We start from the raw sequence: 21,134 nt of genomic DNA on the forward strand, positions 1-21,134 counted from the left end.
GCTAATGTTGCTAATTTCCCACAAATCATGTGTAATCTACAGCTGCTACACACCCTGATCGGTCTGCAGCAAAAATAACTCCCTGTAATGAATGGACTAAACCAAGCAAGTTTGAAGTCTCTGCAGAAATTTCCTTTTGCGGTGAAATGTGGTTTAAAAAAATATATAGAAGGTAATGAGATGAGTTTTATGCTTGATTTTGAGTTAATAGGCTAAAACTTGCAGAAAAACAGATACTGTCTGGTTGAGGCAAAACGGAAACTGTGTAATGGCAAAAATCACATCCCGTCTGCATCATCAGAATTAAATCACCCGTCAATCAAACCTCATATTCCTGACAGGCAGCCCAAACTACAACTACCAGACAAAGCAAAACTTCTTTGGTCAAGACAGGTAACAATTATCATCTGGATCTGGTTGATTTCTCTTTCAATTGTGTCAAAATGGTGTTTGATATGTAGAAAATCTTAATGATGATACTTCTAAGTGTTCACACCTCTGCTAACCGACATAGTAACAAGTGATATTGTTTTTATTTCTCACCTCTATGGCTCCATTATCTGTTCGCTGAGTAACAAAGCCTGTGTGACACTGCATCAAGATTTTTGCAGTGCAGCTACAGTTCAGCTGTGGCAAACATCAAAGGCAGAGGTCATGCTCAAGTGTCAGACCTTCAGTATCAAAGAGTTATAACTTCTTTTTAGATTCAAAATTTTGCACCCACATTATCTGAGGGTGGATTTTTTCTTTTAAGTGCTTGAGTTCAGTCGGCAGCAGGTGTGTCATCGCCGGTTACAGAGTTCGGGAGGGAAGCTACACACCACTAAACATTTAAAAAAGACAAAAAGAAGCAGAATATCATTTCATGGCACTTATTCACCTGTGCTTAGCTCCTCAGGAGGTTTGACAGATGTAAAAGGCTGCCCAACGTTTCAATAGCAGATATTGAGCAGTGTCATTTTCTTGTCAAATGTGGAGCAAAGCAATATATTAATGTGAAGAGGTGCTGCTAAAGGTCTCGGTGACCCAGACTCATTGAACAGCCGCGGACCTCTCACCCGTCTAACCAATCAGAGAGGCCAAAGGAGCTCACAGCTGTCAGTAAATACACAAACACACTGGTGGTGAACTACTACTTGTCTTTCACTGAGCTAAGCTAGTAAGCTAGTACTAGCGAATGGGAGATGTTGGTGTGACAGACTCACAAGCTAGCAGCTAACTCCTGATTCCTGCATTAGCTGAGACAGCGGACACAATGAGGACATAGGTGAAGTGCTGGAAGGAGTGTAACAACAGAGCTGGGAAAGAGGGGTGAGAGGTGGGAGGAGTGGAGTAGTTTGCTTTTGTGTCTTCTCACGCTAACGCTAGCTTGATTTCCAGAACTTGCATATTGTAGCTTTAACGTTGTGACGTAGGCTACTGAGGCGTCCTTCTGCTAGCACTGACCTGAAGCGTTGAAAACTAAAAGCTGTTAAGACAGCAGTACATAGCTTCAAATGATATCTATCTTTATCAGTTTCCCTGTTTTACACTTTCACTTTCAGCACAACCGTTTAAGAGATTTATGAGGAAATGGTAAAAGGCTACATGATCAATTCAGCCCATGTCGTTTAACAGTGAACAAATAAAAAAAAAAAAGCCTACAAAGGGAAAATGACTACCGCCTCCGTTTATTTCTCCGAAACAATTAGAAGCGAGTCATTGAAAAGGGCGGAAGCAGCCTCCAACTAATGAAAACAGCTTATCACATCAGTTGTAAACTGTTGTTTGGGCTAATTATGTTGCCAAGAAGCTACATAACCTACTTAGCTAAACCAGCGTGCGCTTTAACATATTCAGATTATTCATGAACATAATGGGGAAGGCTGCACTTACTAGCTTTTTCTGAAACCCACTCACACACAACTCGATTTTGACTCCAACCACCACTTACAACATAAAAGATCGGTGGTGCGGCCCCTCCTACACAGATCAGAGTGGTTTATCAGTGAGGAGGAGGAGGAGGAGGAGGAGGAGGATAGATAAGAGGAGATACAGCAGGTCCAACAGGTACAAGGAGTCCATGATGAGAATCTCCCCCCACTTAAGACCATGGAGGACACAGCTAAATAAAAGGGGACCATAAGTGGTACTTTAAATTGCACCCCTCACATGCAGTATCTGATTATCATGAACCTGATACTGTTACTGTACATCAGCAACAACAGAGAGACACAATGCAGCTTAAACCACAACCGCCTGCGCGTGTGCCGGCATGACGATGTTGACCCCTATTCTCAAGATTACCCTTTTTGATACATTAGAATGGGCAATCTCAGGCTGATTATCTAATTATTGAGAAAACCGCCTTGTGTTTTCTGGAAATAACAGGTCACTAATCTTGTTATAATCATAAAACAAAAAATCAATATTGAGATAAAGGGATTAAAAAGGGAAATAATTGCAACCGTCGTCATTCTTGGCTTTCATAATCCAGCCTCCTCTGCTGTGATTAATTTTTATTTATTTATTTTAATTCTCACCTGAAAGTCTGCTCATCCTGTGTTTGAGCAGCATGAGGGGCAATGAGCCAAAGCAAAAATGATTCTCCCTAAATGTTACTGACCCAGGTTTTAATTAGAGATGTAATATGATTATATAGTGGCATTTAACATTTCGTGTTAGATAAACACAATGAGCTGAAAACCGGATTGAAATAATAAGTAAATATTACTAAACAGGTCGTGAGCAACACGGAGCGAGTTCCCAAAAATGACAGTGCAGACATTTTCCAGTGCCTTTTCAGACGTATGTGACATTAGGCGCCGCATTAATGAACAGGCGCTCCAGTTGTACTTATTTTATTTCTGAACTCCTATTTTCTATTCCTGCATTTTAAAAGGTGTGCAAGAATTCTCTTCTGTAATAGCAGCAACCCGTTGTTTCCATGCCTAGAAACCATGCAGACAGGAAAGGTTGAGGCCAACAATGTTTTATGAAAAGCAATGGACATAATTAACCCCATTTGTCCCTGACTATTAAAAAACGAATGAAAATAAAATAAATATCAGCTTTCACATCTTACCACTTTCCTGGCCACTTGGTGTATGAATGAATGAATGAATGAATGAAAAGGGAGAGGTGCAAACTTGTTAGTGATTTTTATTATTGAAAACAAACATATTCTTGAAAAGAATAATAAAAAAAAAAAGTGTAATATTCTCATTTTAATTCAGTACATTTTCCCATCATCATCATCCCTCCTGAAAATCCAGACAATAAATCTAATCAAATTTCTAATCATGTCCCCTGTCAATTCTTGCGTCAAGAGCTCCGAGTTAAGCCAACCTGTAGTGGTTTAAAAAAGCAGACAGAAATTATTTTAAAAGCAAATTTTCAAAGGGGATGTACCGCTAAACCTCTCTGGCAATTTGGGGGGAATAGTGCCCTTTTTACCCAGTTCCCAAGAGTGTGTGCATGCAATTACTTGAAACACTGTGAAATCTCCATGAAAAACATAACCTACATATCACCCTGGATGAAACAAAGCCAAAGGATAAAATTTCATAAAAAGACTAACTGAGCCTGAGGGATTCATCTCACATTTGGTTGACTAGCATGAATATTTATCATGTAGAGAAAACAGCACTTGTGTATGTTTGCTTTTTTTTAAATTTTTTTTTTAATAATATCCCTATGAGTTAAATCTAATTTCATTAAACCTTAGCATCAGGAAAAGAATACAGTAATAAAAAAAAAAAAACAATCAAACAAGCAACCAAAAAATAACAACAGAATGTCCACACGGTTTAGACACATAAGGAAAAAGCCTAAATGTAGATGAATAAATAAAGTGCTATGGAAGATATGTTATCAGTCATATCAGAAGGTACAACAGCATACAACATAATGATGAAGGAGGAGAGTGGTGGTGCTTTGAAGACCATGAACTTCACACCACCCCTGGCTCTTTTCAGGGGGAGGTGACTATTGCTTGGCTTGTCAGCCTCCAATCCTGCCAAGCTCTCGACAGACCAAAGGTATGGACGGTTCACAAACAGAATTTTTAAATCTGGCCTGCATCAAAGCCCTGAATAGGAAATCACAATCAACTGGAGAGAATGTCAATGAACTGTATAATCCACAGCAACTGGAGAAGACAACATTAGAGGGTTTGGGAAAAACAAGGCCGTAATTTTAATCATGCTATATCATGGGGCTGAATGCGGTTTTTATAAAGTAAAACATTTTTCAATATGTTTGTCCTGTTCCTATATTAACTATAGGATTATATCAAAAAAGAAATATCCTGTAAATGTGGGATATATCAAAATAAAACTCACTGACTTGGAACCTTAGTTTAATTTCAAGCTGTAACTGTTAACAACAAAAATACTCCCTCATCCTCAAGAAAAAGACTTGTTATCTGAGTCATGCATTGAGGCATTGAAGGGATAGACACGCTCTGGCTCAGGTGAGCCCTGAACCGACCCTTAGTTACGCCGCTACAGGCCGAGGCCTCTGGGACAACTCTCATGACACGCCGAGCACGTCTTCTTCTGTCTTCTCCTCTCTCGCCGTGCATTTATATCACACGACTGCATGTCATTAACTGTGTCTTCTCTCTCCTGTAGTTTGTCTGCTTTTCCTTCCCTGTCCTCATTCTGCAGGTGTTTCTGTGTGTTCAGATCCGCCGCTGCTACTCAGCACTCATCATCATCATCGCGGTGCGTTTCTCTCCATAATATTGTAAGGTCTTGACCTTACTCTGTAAAGTGCCTTGAGATAATGATTTGGAGCTATAGAAGTAAAATTGAAAATAAAAATTGCATAGCAATAACTGGATTTTTTTTTCTGCTGGAGAACTGAGATCTAATGAGAATATAAATCAGTTTCAATAAATGAGAAAAAGTCGTAGTTAATAGGGTTATAAATATGTACTATGGCTTTGCCACAGCCTCACCAGGAAGCCCATTTCCTCTTCTCTCTCTGCTCCTCTCCTCCTGTTGGATCATTTAATTGTCCTGTCATCAGTGAACTGCATTAACTTCCTAAATTATTGTTGATGTTCAGTTTTGGTTTATATTTTTGAGCAACAAATCTTATTTACACGTTTCACTGTTGCACTCCCTTCTCTCTTCCTGTCTCACAGCAGTGCCACAACCAATGTTATAATTAGTTGTGCTGCAGTATGTCATTTACATAAATGCACACAATTACCTGTTCCTTGTCAGATTAAACACAGACTATAGACGCTTCTGTCTTAGCGTGCGTCCATAAGATAATGCAGCTGCAATATCAACTTTTCAAAAAAGTACAGTAGCTGTGACATCAGTGTGATTAAAGCCTGTTATGTAAGTTTTCTCGAAAACAAGTGGCATCTGTGATATTATTTAAAAAAAAAAAAAACAAAACAAAAAAACAAAACAAAAAGCACAAATATGTTCTCCTGCTGTAAATATTCAACAAATCTGTGTTGGATAACTGACTCTTGTGAAGAAGATAATACAGTTGCCTGTGAAAATAGACCAGTAAAAATAGATTTTTGCATTCTGAGTAGCAGTGCTGCGCCACATCTTCACAAATGGAGCAGGCTCAGCCGAGCAGATTTTGTTGATCACAATGGCAACGTACCCCATTACTTTAAGTACTACAATCTACAATGCTGACGGCTCTGGGAGGGAGCTATGTGTACCTTTGTGTGCACCCGGTTACTTCAGTTGGAAAGTATGACAGTACTGCTGTGGCTTGGAAACTTCTTTTTTTTTTTTCAGAGGTCTTTAGCTCTCGCCATCTGTGCAAACGTAGACATGCAGCGCATTGTTCCCTAATAGCCCCCTCAGAACCTTTGTGTGGCAAACCCCAAGGGACAGCATTACTCAGCACTATTCACTAAACATAGACCTGCATCTGTCAGTGGTTTAGTTTCAACGCATCATTGGGTTATAAATCCAAAGCAGGATATTAAAGAATTGCAAGAAAACAGCAAATATGTTCAAATCTGAAATTTAGGAGGAGGAAATTCAGCGGTTTGAACCAATTAACAGCAAACTACATAGACTACTGTACTTGTTAAAGTAGATAGATACCAAATAAATGAATGATGACACCTCATTATAATATAATCCAATTTCCTGTGGCTATTTATACACTGTAGTTATTTCTTTGAAACCCCTTTCTCTCCCATTCATCTCACTTCTCCCAACCTTTCCCTCCACACCTCTTGTCTTCTTCCTCACCTCCTTCTCTTTCCATTACAGAAACCACGGGGGGGGGGGGGGTTTGCAGCTATGTGAAGCCTCATCAACAAGTTACCCTCTTCCACCCACCACCCGACCTGAGTCTCCCACCTTGGGTTGCCTTCTACTAAACCTTCTTGCCGATGCCTGTCATCGATCTCCGTTCAGACCTCTGCTCATTCCATTGTGCTTAACCCCCATTTCCTCCCACCCCTGGACTCCCGCTCATCCCTCTTTCCCCGGATGTTCATTCACCACCCCACCACCTGTCATTACCTCACCCAGTAATTAAAAAATTTGCATATACAATGGGAAACATTCTTTACTTGTGAAAGTAATTCTATTTATAAGGTGTAGATTTATGAATTGCTGCATTTATCACAATGACTGTAAAATGTTAAGCAAGACAAAGGACGTATAGGTAATATTAAACATTTAATTTGATTTGAATGCCGTCAGAATAAGACTGTATCTATATCTGAATGAGTGCTCACACTTGAGCTGAGCACTCAGATATGTGGCGTGAATTTACTACCATTTACTTAAATCTCAGATAATATATATTGTTTACTTTAAGATTAGATAACTATCACACACATGTCAGAATATTACCACAAATCAAAATGTTCTCTTTCATGGCATCAAATTCAACCCACACCTCACTTTAAAGTGTGCTGGTGAAATCATCAAGGGCTCACATCATAAAATTTATCCACTCTCATCATCCATCATGTAATCCCTCTTGGCCTCAGATCACTGGACTGTGGTTACCCCACTGTCCAGAGAATCACAAAATCTGCAGCCGGCAGAGTGTTTTCCTTCTCTGGAATCAAACCCCCCCCCCCCCCGATAAAGGAAGCACAGACTGTGAAAACCTTCAAATTGAAACTCATAGCCTATCTATTCTCATTGTCATATGAGCGAAAATTAGCACCGTCTGGCTCACCGGCCGCAGTGTCTACTCTACCCCAGCCTAGACAGCTGCAATACACAAACAGTCCAGAAGGAACCCAGCACCACCTCCTGCATTCCTGGTTGCTGCACCACCACACTCAGTCACCCTGCTATCTGCACCACTGTCCGTTTGGCCCACTGCGTCTCTTTCAGCTTGGTGTATATGCGGCTGTTTATCTCTCCTTTTCTGTCAGACATTGGCCTGATGTAGTGTTTCTAACTGGAGGTATAGATCGAGGTTATGATGCCGGTGAACCCATTTCTTTACCACTGTCCATTTTACACCCACCATGTGTCCATCCGTCCAGGTGGGGTCAGGCTTAGGGTTCTTCTTTGACCTTGACTTGCTCAAGGTTTCCTCCTTCCTTGCCTTGTCATCGGCGACGTCAGTAGATGGCAGTGTCACAGTTGGTCATGTCATGATGTCGGTTCATCCAACACTTTCGTCCATGGCAAGATATTTAGACAACTGCTTGTCAGGTTGTAGGTTTGTAGTGTGTAGATACTTTCAAGCATCGTGATCCTGTAATTCCTGTATTTGTAGAGTTAATAAACGGAGTATTAAAGAAAATGCTCTGAATTGTATTTTTCAGTTTTTGGAGCAATCTCTAATATAATTTTTTTTTTTTTTAAAAGCAATAACATTAAATATGATTTAAGCTGCACTGTCACAGGTCCTCATGATGAGGCTGATAGCAGTAGAAATGCTGAATTTCTCATAGAGCATGTGATAAGCAGATGCTCGTGTGCTGGGGAGCAGCTTGTGCAAATCCAGCTTGTCTGGGGTTTTCAACCAGCACACAGTTTGAGCCTAAATCACACTCGCTCTGACTTAGCGGGGGCCACCATCAGTTTGGAGAAGGGCATCAGTCGTCTCGTCCAGAAGCCAGGAATCGCAAACAAGCTCCATCCAGAATTTCTTCCCCCATTGCAAACCTCCACAGCAAAGGCCATTTTATATCTGGGCCCCACAGTGCATGCATGCAGGTGTTGGCTCAGCTGACCACAGTTTTCCATCAATACCATTTCTTTTTTTTTTTTTTTTTTTTTACAGAAATATTGGCTTTCCTTTTTTTTAATCACAAAAAGTTAAGTTTTCTTATTGGGAACTGAATTTCACATCTTTCCAGGAGCTCCTGAGGGACTCGATCACTGACACTGAATGTCATTCCTCTCAGTGCTTTTCCTTTTTTTTTTTTTTGACCGGCTTGTAATCGCTAATATAGGTCTTGACCCCAGGTATGTGGTAGAATGTTACAATCTTTCTGACATTGTAGAAACTTTACTCTGAACCTAAGTGTTAGAGCAAGTGGCAGTTCCTAATATGGCCAGAAAAAGGGCAAAACAAACCTTTGATGATCCTCACAATATAAATTCCTTTTGCAACCGAGGTATGTGCCCGAGGGGAAAGTCAATATAAACAGAGAATGTAAAAGAATGCCTGTTTATATAAACAGTACAGCCCGCGTTTCAGTGCAGTGGATTATATACTGTACATATATGGACGTAATTACTTTTTTAGCTTCTACTGGTCATTAGCTTAAAAATCTGAATATGTTATGTTACTAGACACAGTATGTTATGTCGTCAACCCAAGCACACATTATGCAAAGATGACATGTTAGAGCATCATTAAGCCGTGAATGGTAAATTCCCATTTGAACCAACCAGTACAGTAAATCAGCTTGTTTTGATCTTTCAAGTCCTTCTGGGACCAATCAGCCAAGCGTGAACTGTGGGAAGCAGCAAATGAATCATATACCTTCACTTCAGAATCAGATTAGTCTTGTCAGTTTAGTTGGCCGGAGACTGTAAGCAGCTGCTTAGGCCCACATGGCCACTAGAGGGGCCCACAGAGAAAATTACTAAACTACAGGGGTCCCTATGTTCAATTGTTCTTATAATTCAAGTAATTTAAGAAATATTATAATATTATTATGTTTTGTTTTTTTGTAATTCTTCCACTGCATTATTCCAAAATGTGCATGTTTCCCCTCTCTTCACTTCCACTTCAGATTATGTCACAGTGGATATCTTACTGTGTAAGTTTCAACAGAGCAGTGTCCTAACAGCTTTCTGACATACTAAGATGATTTGGAGTTGATTTACTCTCATTATGATTATTCTGATTATGTAAAATACACTAGATAGCACTAAACACCTGTACACTTGCTTATGAATGTAATTATCTAATAAGCCAATCATTTGGCAGCGATGAAATGCAAACAATCATGCAGATACAGGTCAGGAGCTTCAGTTAATGTTCACATTGAACATCAGAGTGGGGAAAAATGTGATCTCATTGACTTTGACCGTGGCATGACTGTCGGTGACAGATGGACCGGTTTGAGTATTTCTGAAGCTGCTGGTCTCTAGAGTTTATTCAGTATGGTGCAAAAAACAAAACAACATCCAGTAAACAGCAGCTCTGTGGACAGAAACGCTTTGTTGATGAGAGAGGTCAGAGGAAAAGGACCAGACTGGTATGATTACATCCGTGGTGAGCAGAACACGTCGCAGCTTGAGGCAGATGGTCAGGTTCCACTCCTGTCCACCAAGAACAGAAATCTGAGGCTGCAGTGGACACAGGCTCCCCAAAACTGGACAGATGAAGACTGGAAAAACATATCCTGGTCTGATGAATCTGGATTTCTGCTGAGGCACGCAGAGGGTATCACAATTTGGCATCAATCCATGGACGTAAACTGCCTTGTGCCAACAGTCCAGGGTAGTGGTGGTGGTGGTGGTGTAACGGAGTGGGGAATGGTTTCTTGATGCCCTTAAAACAAATCAATCATCCTTTGAATGCCAAAGTCTATCTGAGTATTGTTGCTGACCACGTTCAGCCCTTTATGGTCCTAGTTCACCATCTTGTAATGGCTACTTCCAGCAGGATAATGCTCCATGTCACAAAGCAAATTGGTCCAAGTCAAGGGGTCAGACCAAGACCAGACGTCAGAAGCTTTCACAGAGACCTGGTATTTCCAAACAAGTTGTCAGGATGAACTGAGAATTTCCACAACTCCCTCATCAGGAGGTATTTTTCCCCTTGGTGCAGTAGGGAACATGCAGTGCCAGCGTGTCCATATAGGGGTTCCAGATGTGGAAGGATATGGGCCAGACTGGGCAAGACGTTTTATTTCGCTATGAATCGGTCATGCATACTTTAATACTGCTGCGTTGCACTAGAGTATTTGTATTATGTGTATGGCATATTGGGGTGTTTTTTCGCCTGGAGCGGCAGAAGTGCATGTGCCGGTCTAGGGGACATGGAATCTGAGTGGGCCATATTTTAAAAGCCTTCACGGCAACAACCAAAGAACCTGCTGGTGCACACCAGTAATGAAGGAAGCTGTTAAGCTGAAGAAAGACCTCTTACAGGGTTAGTTGGCTCAGGGGACTCCCAGCAGACACAGACAATGACTGCAGCTTCTGTGGGGACAAGAAGCTCCAACTGTCAGGGTATCACACTGCTCAGCCTCCGTTGAAAAGCTGATGCCTAGGTGCTGGAGTGGAAACTGTTGCTGACTGAGTCCTAAGATTCAGGAAGAACAATGCTGTTAAGCCCTGGTTGTGGAACAGTGGATTATCTCTTTACCTTTGCAAGGGTACTGAAAAGGTAATGGAAATTTGCCCATCCACTCTGCTGGTGTTCTGTGGACTTGGAGAAGATTTGTGACTGTGTTCCTGGGGTATCTTGTGGGGGGTACTGTGGTTGTATGGGATTTGGGGCGTGGACTGTGCCAGGGTTATGCCATGTCATGTTTTTTTTTTATTTCTGTTATTTTTGCACTAGGAATGGAGAGTGTCCATTAGGTGGTCTCAGGATGATGTGTACCAATGCGTACTGTGGTGATTCAGAGCCGAATATAAAGCAGTAACGTGCTGTCAGGGCAAGCAAGGCAAGCAGTGCTCACCTAGTTAAAGGTCAAATTAGACATCAGTTAGAACAACACCAAAGAGGAAGCGATATATCTCTTTACATCTGATCTCAGAACAGCTTCCTGTCCCACAAAGGATCTGATGCCTGTTTGCATTCATCATGTAATCTACTGCCCACTCGTGGTGGCAGCCGGATACTGTCTCTGTAAGCTAGCTTGATTTTTCCAGGCGTTGTATCGACAAGCTGTCAATGACTCAGCCTCTACGGATCTGAGATCAGTTATGATATTGCAGCATCGTACACATGCGCAGAAGCATTAAATGTTCAGCAAATGACACTGATTTAATGTCGTAAGTCTGAGAGGTTTGAGACAGAATATTGTTCTAAGTTCTCAAGTTCTTCAGACAGGAAGGAGAAAGGTGACGGTGTCCAGGCGGGGAGCGGCGAGATGCAGGAGAGAGGCTTTCAGCACAGGAAAGACGAGCAGCACAAAGTCATGAGACAGAGCAGGACCTGAATCTAAGAGAGATTTGCTGCTACAACTGTCATGGAAAAGTATGTTTCAGTCTGGTCCATAATTTTGACGTAGGTGTAGAATCGCACCTTGAGGGGTGTTCGGCTCTGCTCGCCTATCTGTAAAAGTCACCGCACGCCACTGAAACAAATCATCAGGAATAAGAGTCACCACTTCTGCAAAATAATGGATACTTTCTTCATATTGGGAGTGAGTCACTATCACAAGTAAAATGAGTTCAAATATCTCTACGGCAGCAGTAATGCCGTGTGGAAGAACGGACTGAGCCAGGATCCAATGTTCTTGTTCTACCAACCAATTTACTTCCAGCTCTTTGATTCAAACTCACTTATGTTTACAACACAAAAGATGTGTTTTCAAATCTGGCATGTGTTTTTCATTTATATTTGAGGATCATATTATATAACATTAAACCTGAGTTCAACAGGTCGGGATAAACAGATTCTGCCCTAGGTGGTATAATAAAATGCCACCTGTGATATAATAAACAGGATGAATGAGCAATCATTTAATGAATGTATGTTAAATTTGATGGCGTTCAATAAAAAAAAGAACTGATTATTTTTTCTGGTTATCTGCTTGTCTTTTTATTCTCTTCCCATCTTTGTAGATGTTTGTTCAGTCTTAGCTTTTAATGTGGGTGAATAGAGGTCCATCACATCTCTGCGTCACATCTTTTTGTGTTCAGAAATATTAAACATTAAGAATAGCGGCGCCCTGCCTGTCTACATCTTTCAACTGATGCTCTAAAAGCTCCAAGTTTGTATTTACAAATAATGTTAAAGCAACAAAATGGATTAGGTTTAGGTATGTGTTGTGATTTTTTTTAATGCCTACATTACCTGGCCCACTACTTTTTCTTGTGTGGATGAAATATTTTTAGTGATTTAAATGGTCTACTGAGATCCTGAAGTACAGCATTATGAAGAAATCTGGATGTCAGCTTGAAAAATATACCCAGTATTTATTTTTATTTTATTTTTTTACACAGTTTTATTTTTCTCATCATCAGCAAGAGGTTGGCAAAGTCATCATCACAGCTTGGGAACCTCATTATGTTTCACAATGCATTTTTATTTTGCAAGGACTAAAAAAAAGAAAACACAAAGGATATTTTCCACTATTGGAAATTAATGACCCATAACTTTAGCTTTTAAGAACCTGTAACGTCTTGTTGCTATAGGTTCTGCTATAGGTTTTGGATATACCGAACATTATCACAAAAGGCAAACACAGAGACAAACTTTGTCATTTTGATGCGCTGTCTGGTAGGCGAGAGCGGTTGGGACAGACAGAAAATGAAGAAGTGGCACTAATAGGCTATTGATTTTCTTCCAGGGAGTGAACAAGACCAGCAGCTCCACCCGCCTGACCAACTCTCTGGGTCGGCTACCTCTCCTCCATCAAACCTGATTCTCTCCTGCATCAGAAGTGCAGGTGAACAATCACCTGGTGGCAGGGTGGCGGGCGGGTTGGAGGCCTAGGGGGCTCAAAAATACTATGCCTGGCCCTGCTTGTGTTTGAGATATTGATTATTATATTTATTATTATATACTACAGATAGGTGAATGAATTAGTGCAGATTTATGAAAATACAATTAAAATGTTTTTAAAGTTTTATCAACAATTGTTCGGTTCAATCAAGCAGCAGAGCTGTTTCCCCATGATGGGACCCATCCATTAACACCACACACACACACACACACACAGCGACACAGACGCACAACGTCCCTCCTCACCACTCCTGCAGCACAACACAGCCTTAAAAACACTGAGAACCCTGCTGAGTTTTTATTTTTTTATTTTTATTTTTTCCCCCCATTATCTAATATAACTGAATTCAAAAAGGTGGAATACAAGACATTTATTACTAGGGACAGGATTTATCAGAACTGCGAATTAAACGAATATGATAAATAGTACCCTCCCTTTCTTGCATCTCATTAAGTGAGTCCCGTTGTAGCTATAGGTGAAGCTGCCTCTCTCTGCCATACTGAAGCAGGTGTCCAACATGGCGAACGCTCGCAGTGGCTCTCTCGCGACTATTCTCTTTTTATTCTTGTTTCAAGCGGCTCTTCACAAAGGTAGGACTTTTCCTTTGATGTCAAGGCGGAATACACACTTTGCTCTCAGATTTCGATGTATGTAGATGAAGGAGTGTGGTTTAAGCAGCGTACTGGGGAGATTTTTTGAACGTGCGCGGCAGAGCATTTGGATGTGTGATTGTTGTTGAGCAAGTAAGAAGAAAAAAAAAAAAAAGCTAACTGTCCTTAAAGTTGAAATACTGAATGGAAAGAGCAGATTTATGTTTCTGCCATGTGTACAAACGGGCGTCACAGATACGCTGCCCTGGGAACACACACGAGTTTGGTGAGCTCACAATTGTAAATGGCTTTGCCGCTACACAGCTGGCAACTCTAAAATGTTTCCAATTCTGTTGTGTAAAAAGCGGATAGTGGGGTCTTCCGTAGTGGGGGCTACGGAGAGACACGTTTCACGCGCTCAGGTGGATGTTTTGTGCGGTCAGTCCGCTAACTTGGGGTACTTCTTTTTTTTTTTTTTTTTAATATGTGGCATGTTGTTGAAAACGGAGGCAGGACTGCTGTAAATCACAGAAAACAGCGGTGCGTTAAATTGGAACGCAGCCCTGACAGCGTGCGGGTCGAGGAACCGCTACGGCAAACTCTATTCACAACGATGGGGATTTTAATAGGACGTTACTGAGTCAAAAATTCAGACAAAGTAGATCATAACTCAGTGTATCTTAGTGATACCGCGCCGTTGTGTAAATTCGGCGCAAAGATGAGCAGTTGTTTTCCATTTAATCTCAGTTTTTGATAATCCCCTCGCTGTGGGTCATCCCGCTTGGATTTCGTTGGGAGACCGAGATAAAGACGGTCGACCCCGTAATAAAAGTTGAAATTTCAATGATACAAGTGCAGTTCGGTGTTCTGGATGTATGCCGAAGTGAAACGCACATCATACTGATCCACACCGTGTCTTCGGTTGCCTTCTAACACGAATGTACTCTTAGTGATGAACGGGGGGAGATTAATTTGCCTGAGTTTCCAATTGCACTCCGGGCTGTTTTTTTTCCTTCTTCTTCTTCTTCTTCTTCTTCCATAACATCGTGACTGGATTTGCAGTAGCATCATGCAACATCAAAGGTTCGCTCGGGTGTAGTAATGTGAGTCAGATGCTTTCAAGAAGCGGATAGGTTACAGATAAAGCTGGTGAGGGTGAAAACTGCGACACAATTTTTTACGCGTTGGGCTTTGAAACGATTGGTGATGTTTGTGAGTGCTGCGGGTTGAGTTGGCGGGCTGCGGAACAAGCACACACGCTTATTTACCACACTAAGACGGGATAAAGTGTTCTGTTACATACTGTCAGTGTGTGCGCTCTTTGTTCAGGCATGAGCCGCTGGGAAATGCTCATTCGTTTCGGGGTTATTTATCTTTGCGCACTGATACGATAAAGACGTATAGAAATAGGCTACTAGTCGGGGCAACGCAGCCCCCCACACAGCACGCGCATGCTGTGAAGAGACTGGAAACGCGTTCAAATCGCTTACACAATTATATAACTGGTTAAACTACAGGTTTGTGGTGATTTTTTTTTTATAATCACACTTGCTGGTTGGCGCTTCCACCTTCTTGCTCTCGCTGTATAAAGTCTCTTCTGTGCCATGAATGATTACAAACTTCAAGTTATTCAGTGCAAAGCTGCTCATCGCAAGAACATAAACCTTTTTTTATTAATGCTGAGTTTGAGCTTCTAATGGTGAGAATGACAAGGGAGGCAGATGTCGACGTTTGTCACATTGTGGATTATCCACCAGGCTTAAATCCATTACAACGTTTTATCCATTAAAATGGACGCACTGTGATAATGTTTTTGTCTTCTTTTTATTTAATTTTATTTCGTGCTACAAGTCAGTTAAACTGTCCTGTAAAGCACAGCAAACTAAACGAGGCTCTGCTGCTGGCTGGGCAGTGGGCAGTGTTGCTCTACCTTCATGGAAATGGCTCCACTGATTTCAAACAAAGCTCAGGGTGCTTGCACAAAGCATATCAATTATTTACCTCTAGCGCATAGTAGGCTCACATTGTGCTAAGGATTGCTTATTTGTATTTCCCTCAATACAAATAAATGGAAGTTGGTGCTATCAGGGTGAAAATTGCTGTGCAGTCAGGAGAGAAGAGAGCATTAATTAATTTCACCCCAACTGTAAGTTCCATTTTGGCAGACAGACTCAGCTCATACTGTCATCAAATCACACAAGTGCTCCAAATTAAATGGATTTATGAGAAAGCATTCACAGTTCACTGCCTTTGACTGCCATCGCTCTTGTTTCAGAGGGCTCAGGGTGGATATAGTGCACCTCCAGAGATAACGTTCATCCTTTGGAATAAAAAAGTCAATAAGTGATATGTTTTTTTTTGTTTCTTTTTGCAAATGACTCAAACAGGAAGTAGTAACTTACCATGCATACCTTTTGAATTGTGCTCATTATATTTCATCCGCACCTTGTAAAGTCAAATAAACAGCGATCGACTTTGGTGATGGTGTTTTTCTTTGAAGATAAAGGGTTTTGAACTGAGTGCTGAGATGACAAGCCCTCTATTTTTAGGCCATAAAGGAATCCAAAGTTTCATTGTGGTAATTAGAGATGATATAGAACATATTACCTAGGTATCAATAGACACACAAAGAGATGCATTGAGATATTAGATATATTTTTGTATCTTTATTAGGCTTTTATAAAAAATCGGCTTTGGTTGTGACAGTGATTTTTTTATTTTTTATATTTTGTGTGTGTTTAGATGCTCTGCCTAATTTTACTATCTGCGCTGGATTCTTGATTTATTGATGCGTACATTTTAATAACTTTAAAAAACTTTCTTTTTTTTATTTTAGGTGTTTTAAATGATGAAGGTACTTTTCTGTTAGTTTAATTTTCAGCTTCGCTATAACGATTAAAAATGCCACATATCCTGTTGTAATTTATGCATGGCTGTATTTTTAAGTCATTGTTATGCTCTATGTAGCCTATAGCAATATTTAGTGAGTACAATTGTAATATAGATTATGCACTTAGAGCAGCAGAGGTGTGGCACTTTACAGGTGTTAATAGAGAGTGCTAACACGGCGCGCTCCGACCACAAGCTTGCTGAGACTTGAACACTTGGTTAGGCAATCTATCAGGTCTAGTGAGAAGCATCTCTGCTTTCATTTTTGTGACGTTATGTAATGGTGTGCTAGTGCAGGTAAGAGACTGACTGTGTGTGTGTGTGTGTGCCTGCAGGAAAAAATATATGTTAACATGACATCACCGTGACAGGTTGATGAATGTAGATGATAAATGTAGGTATGTTTGGCGTATAGATGAGTTCAGCTTTGCCTTGGTTTTTGTTTTTAAACATGCTTCCTGTGCGTTTTGATCTTGGATGCTGATTTATGTTTCCTATCAATGTTTCATGTTGCAGTGGATAAAAGCATCACACGTCAGAGAATCCAACATATTCCCCACTGAAGGAAATTATGAAATTTTTCCTTGCTTGTTTTCTGCATGCAAATAATAAGTCATGCCGTCTTCAGACAATGAACAGGAGTAAGTAGATCCCATTGGAACTTATTACCTTGTCGTGGTACAAAATGTGTTGAGTTAATCCATTTGTTTTCCTTTGGCATCGTCGTAACACCAAAGCCTAAATTAACACATAGCTGAAGATATTTCTTTTATGTATGTTAGTGGTTGTTGGCCTGAGTTCACAGCTGATAATTACTGAAGGCTGCGCTGATGTCTTTACAGCCTCAAGATGACGACTGGATGAAGGATTATTCTACGCTATCAATATCAGGGATGTCAAGTGATATCAATTAGAGAAAAGTCATTTGATGGAAAAAATATTTAAATTTCAGTGTCGTGTTTTTTCAAGTGTAGCCTGCAGTTTGCATTTTTGCCTCACTGATCTCAGGTGTGATTGCTTACATCCACCCCCTCCCATGTGACGGCTCATTTAAGGCTTGATCTCCACGCTTCCTGCTTGTCCCTCGCCACCTTTACGCCTGTTGTTGTTGTTGTTGTTGTTGTTGTGCTCTTCACAAGAGATTTGTTGCTCCGCTCAGAAAATGTGCTCGCTGTGTTCAGTCTGGACTGCACTTTCATTGTTTTTCAGGAAGGGGACAGTTTTCTATGAAGTCCCCACTTCATGAGGTCTTAAAGGCAAGACATGAGAAGCATGGCTTCTAACTGTAAACATCAGTTTAGTTCACCAGTAACTGAGGAAGCTAATCTCATATATCAGTGTAGATAAAACCCGCTTCACTTCCTCTGATCTTAAAAGTGTTGTGCCTTAGTCTGCACAGACATGAGAAATGTTTGAACCAGGCATATGGGCAAAATGTATAGAAACACAATAGAAAAGATCACAACTACATCACACAGTATTGTTCCATAGAATTACATGAAATTTCAAGTGGCTAATGGGATTTTTGAAATAAATGGGCCCCATAGGGATAAACACCGTTTTTGCTGCATGTATCCGCATTTGAAACATTAGTACAGTTATCTGCAAACAGCATTGTATGAAGCAAGTTTTTATTTATTTTTTTTTTTAAATGTCATACCTGTTGTATAATTGATCAACATTTCCTTCATCTTTTCTGCGTGAGGCCCTGAAGCGGAAAGTATCATAATTAAAGCTGAAGCTAATGATTCAGTTTATTTACAAAATTCATCAAAAATAAATAAATGATGAAAGCAGTCCTCTGAGAGCACAGAGACATTGTCACGTTACTTGCTCTGTTGGACCAACAGAACCGAACCCAAACGAATCCAGGTAGAACAGAGCGGAGCAGGAAATCTTCACATTGGTGCTCAGATTCAGACCTGGTCTGGTACTTCATTAAGTAGACATTCTATTAATAGCGTACTTATTAAATTAGTCATTTATGCCTCTCTTGGTAAATTAATAATATGAAATGAAACAATTACATGTTGAGTATATTTATCCATGACTTTATTTTAATAGGAAGTGCTTTAGTGCCATTGTCCAGGAGCTGCTCCTCCCTGTCCGGGGACGGTTGCAGCATTAGCTGCCTGGAGATTCCTACTTTGTTAATGAACTTGAAATAGATTTTTTTTTTTTCTTTTTCTTATAAAACAGATCCTGCTTTAAATCACAAATCACTCTCTGCAGTTTGCTCATCTTCTCCGAGCCTGTTACATAAAAGTCTACTCGCAGCAGATAATGTATATTGTGCCAAAGTGCATGTGGGCACAAATATCTGTTGTATCTGGAGAAGATGATTTGTTTGGTTTTGGTTTTATTCATTGGAGTTTTAGTGCCCTGATTGTAAAATGGCACATAACGCACTTAAAAGTTTTATTAATTTTTTTTCCCTTTTGAAAATCATTTGACATGGAAATTACCACTTTTGGTTTTCACCTTGAACTGGCACAAAACATTGACGTGCAGCTCGAGTTACAAAGAGAACCGAGCTGAGTCGTGGTGCGGCGTCATTTGGCTCCGAGTCAAACCGGTAGGAGTCCTTGTGATGGAAAACAGGTGTGGAAATGGACTTGTTCTCCGTCTGTACCCCACAGCAGTTTACCCCGCTTCTGATGAAGAACAATGGCTATATTCCTAAAGGGAGGGGACCCCAAGTGACCCTCCCCCTCCTCCCCAGGCCGCCCCAGTCTACAGATAGTCTGCAGGCAAGCCAACAGATGACGGGGCTGGGTTGCATCTGGCCTCTGTGCACTTAGTGTAATCAAAGAGAAAAAAAGAGGTTTATGGCCTACTTGTTAGTGAGCCGCCGACTGATGGGATGTCAAGTAAGCATGCTCGGATTCCAAATCTCTTGGGGTGGCGGGGAGGGGTTGAGGTGGTGGGCGTGGGCAGCAATCTGCCATTCTGAAAGCAGCCTACTGGCGGAGGCATCAAATTAAACGGTGCTGCGCTGTGAAACAAGTGAAATGAGTCAAATTCAGCTGACATTTGAATATTTATGATCTTATTTACGTAACGTTGATGCACAAAAGGCTACTGAGGTGAATGCAAATATTTTCTGAACATCACTCGTAGGAGTCCCGTTCGGCTGAGTCCTCCAGCTTCTCTGCACTGAAAACAAATACTGACTAGTTTAAGAAATCAGTAAATCACTGGAGAAGCTGTGAGAATGAGAGTCCGAGGAGCCGAGGCATTACAAGGCTGTGATGCATTCAGCCAAGGATCACAGTGGAAATGTCACGTACACAGTACTTTTTCACTTTATGTCATAACCTGCTCTACTTGCTAATTACAATTTAAAGCGCCACACCGCCGACATTACCCAGAAAGATCTGTTTACTGGCTACTGGCTTTGGCTTGGAGACTAAGATTTATAACAAAAAGCATGTATCACAACTTCCTGTGGGACATGGAGCTTACTACTGATTAAAAGTCAGGATATCTCAGCCTGTACTGTTTTGTCATTGAGCATTGTGGCTATTAATTAGTCTCCCAAACCAAAGAAAAGAAATTGAAGAAATTTATATATTACTTTGCCAAAGTTATCTCTACTGCGTTCTGCTGTCATTTAGGGTCATATTTCTCTCCTTTCATCTGCTTTCTGTTTCATTGTGTTGTCTTATCCCACACACACACACACACACACACACACACACACACACACACACACACACGGAGAGTTGTTCACAATAAAAGCTTTCTAACAAGTGTTACATAAATGCCTCTCAAACCAAAGACAGACAGATACCGACTCCAAACGTCTGAAAGTCAGGCCAAAATATGAGGGTGGCGAGGATGCAAACAGCTCTGCTGCTGATGGCGGGAAAGCTAGTCCTCAGAGCACCAGCAGCTCTCCCGCTGTTCCAGCTCCAAAGAGAAGCCGACATCAGGGTAAAAAATTGGCATTTCATCGGCAGGCTGTCAACTGGAAACGCACACTCTAACGTCTACAGAGAGATCCATCTTAACAGCAAAGCGTTTTCACTCTTTCTCTGGCCTTTTGTTGTGAAGCACAAGGAGGCGACCTGGCAACACGAGCACAGCCTCGAGCAGGTGGATCTGCCTCGTGTGTCTGACACATGGAAGCTGTCCTGACCAAACACTGACAGCTGGGATAAAACACAAACACACACATATTATCACATTGGAAGATAAGACGATTTCAAAAGCTATAGTGTATATAGCTGGACCACATATGGTCAATGTGCGACATTAGGGACGTAAGTTAAGCTATCGTGGAGCCGTTCGTAAACGTCATGGCGTCGTACTTGCATTCGGCTTAGTGGCAGCTGGCTTCAGCTCTTTATGTGTGAGCACAGAGATGAGAGAGGGAAGGAAGCAGATACAGTATTTTAATACAACCCAGTCCCCAATAAAGCTGTTCTCATTTACATGTTTTCCTGTTTCTGTTGTCTGACAAAAGGAAATCAGTGACTTCATGTTAACTTCCATGCCATTTCCAAGCTGCTGCTAAAATCCTGGTTTTATAACCTCACGCCATACACACTGCTGACTGAATACATGCT

At 41.0% G+C, this 21,134-nt stretch overlaps 1 protein-coding gene across 6 annotated transcripts in view; it reads left to right on the forward strand.

Moving 5' to 3' along the window:
- The first annotated feature begins 13,535 nt into the window (after window positions 1–13,535).
- The window catches only part of cadm1a (cell adhesion molecule 1a), a 350,946-nt gene continuing 343,347 nt past the window's right edge, over window positions 13,536–21,134 (forward strand). For 5 of the 6 annotated variants that reach the window (XM_056397312.1, XM_056397314.1, XM_056397315.1 and 2 more), the window contains exon 1: window positions 13,536–13,674. In XM_056397312.1, coding sequence (XP_056253287.1) covers window positions 13,602–13,674 — 73 coding nt within the window. In that variant the 5' untranslated portion in view covers window positions 13,536–13,601. The remainder of the gene's footprint in view (window positions 13,675–21,134) is intronic. The other variant, XM_056397313.1, reaches the window with a different exon arrangement.

The sequence above is a fragment of the Seriola aureovittata genome, chromosome 15, assembly GCF_021018895.1.
Source record: "Seriola aureovittata isolate HTS-2021-v1 ecotype China chromosome 15, ASM2101889v1, whole genome shotgun sequence".
NCBI lineage: Eukaryota > Metazoa > Chordata > Actinopteri > Carangiformes > Carangidae > Seriola > Seriola aureovittata.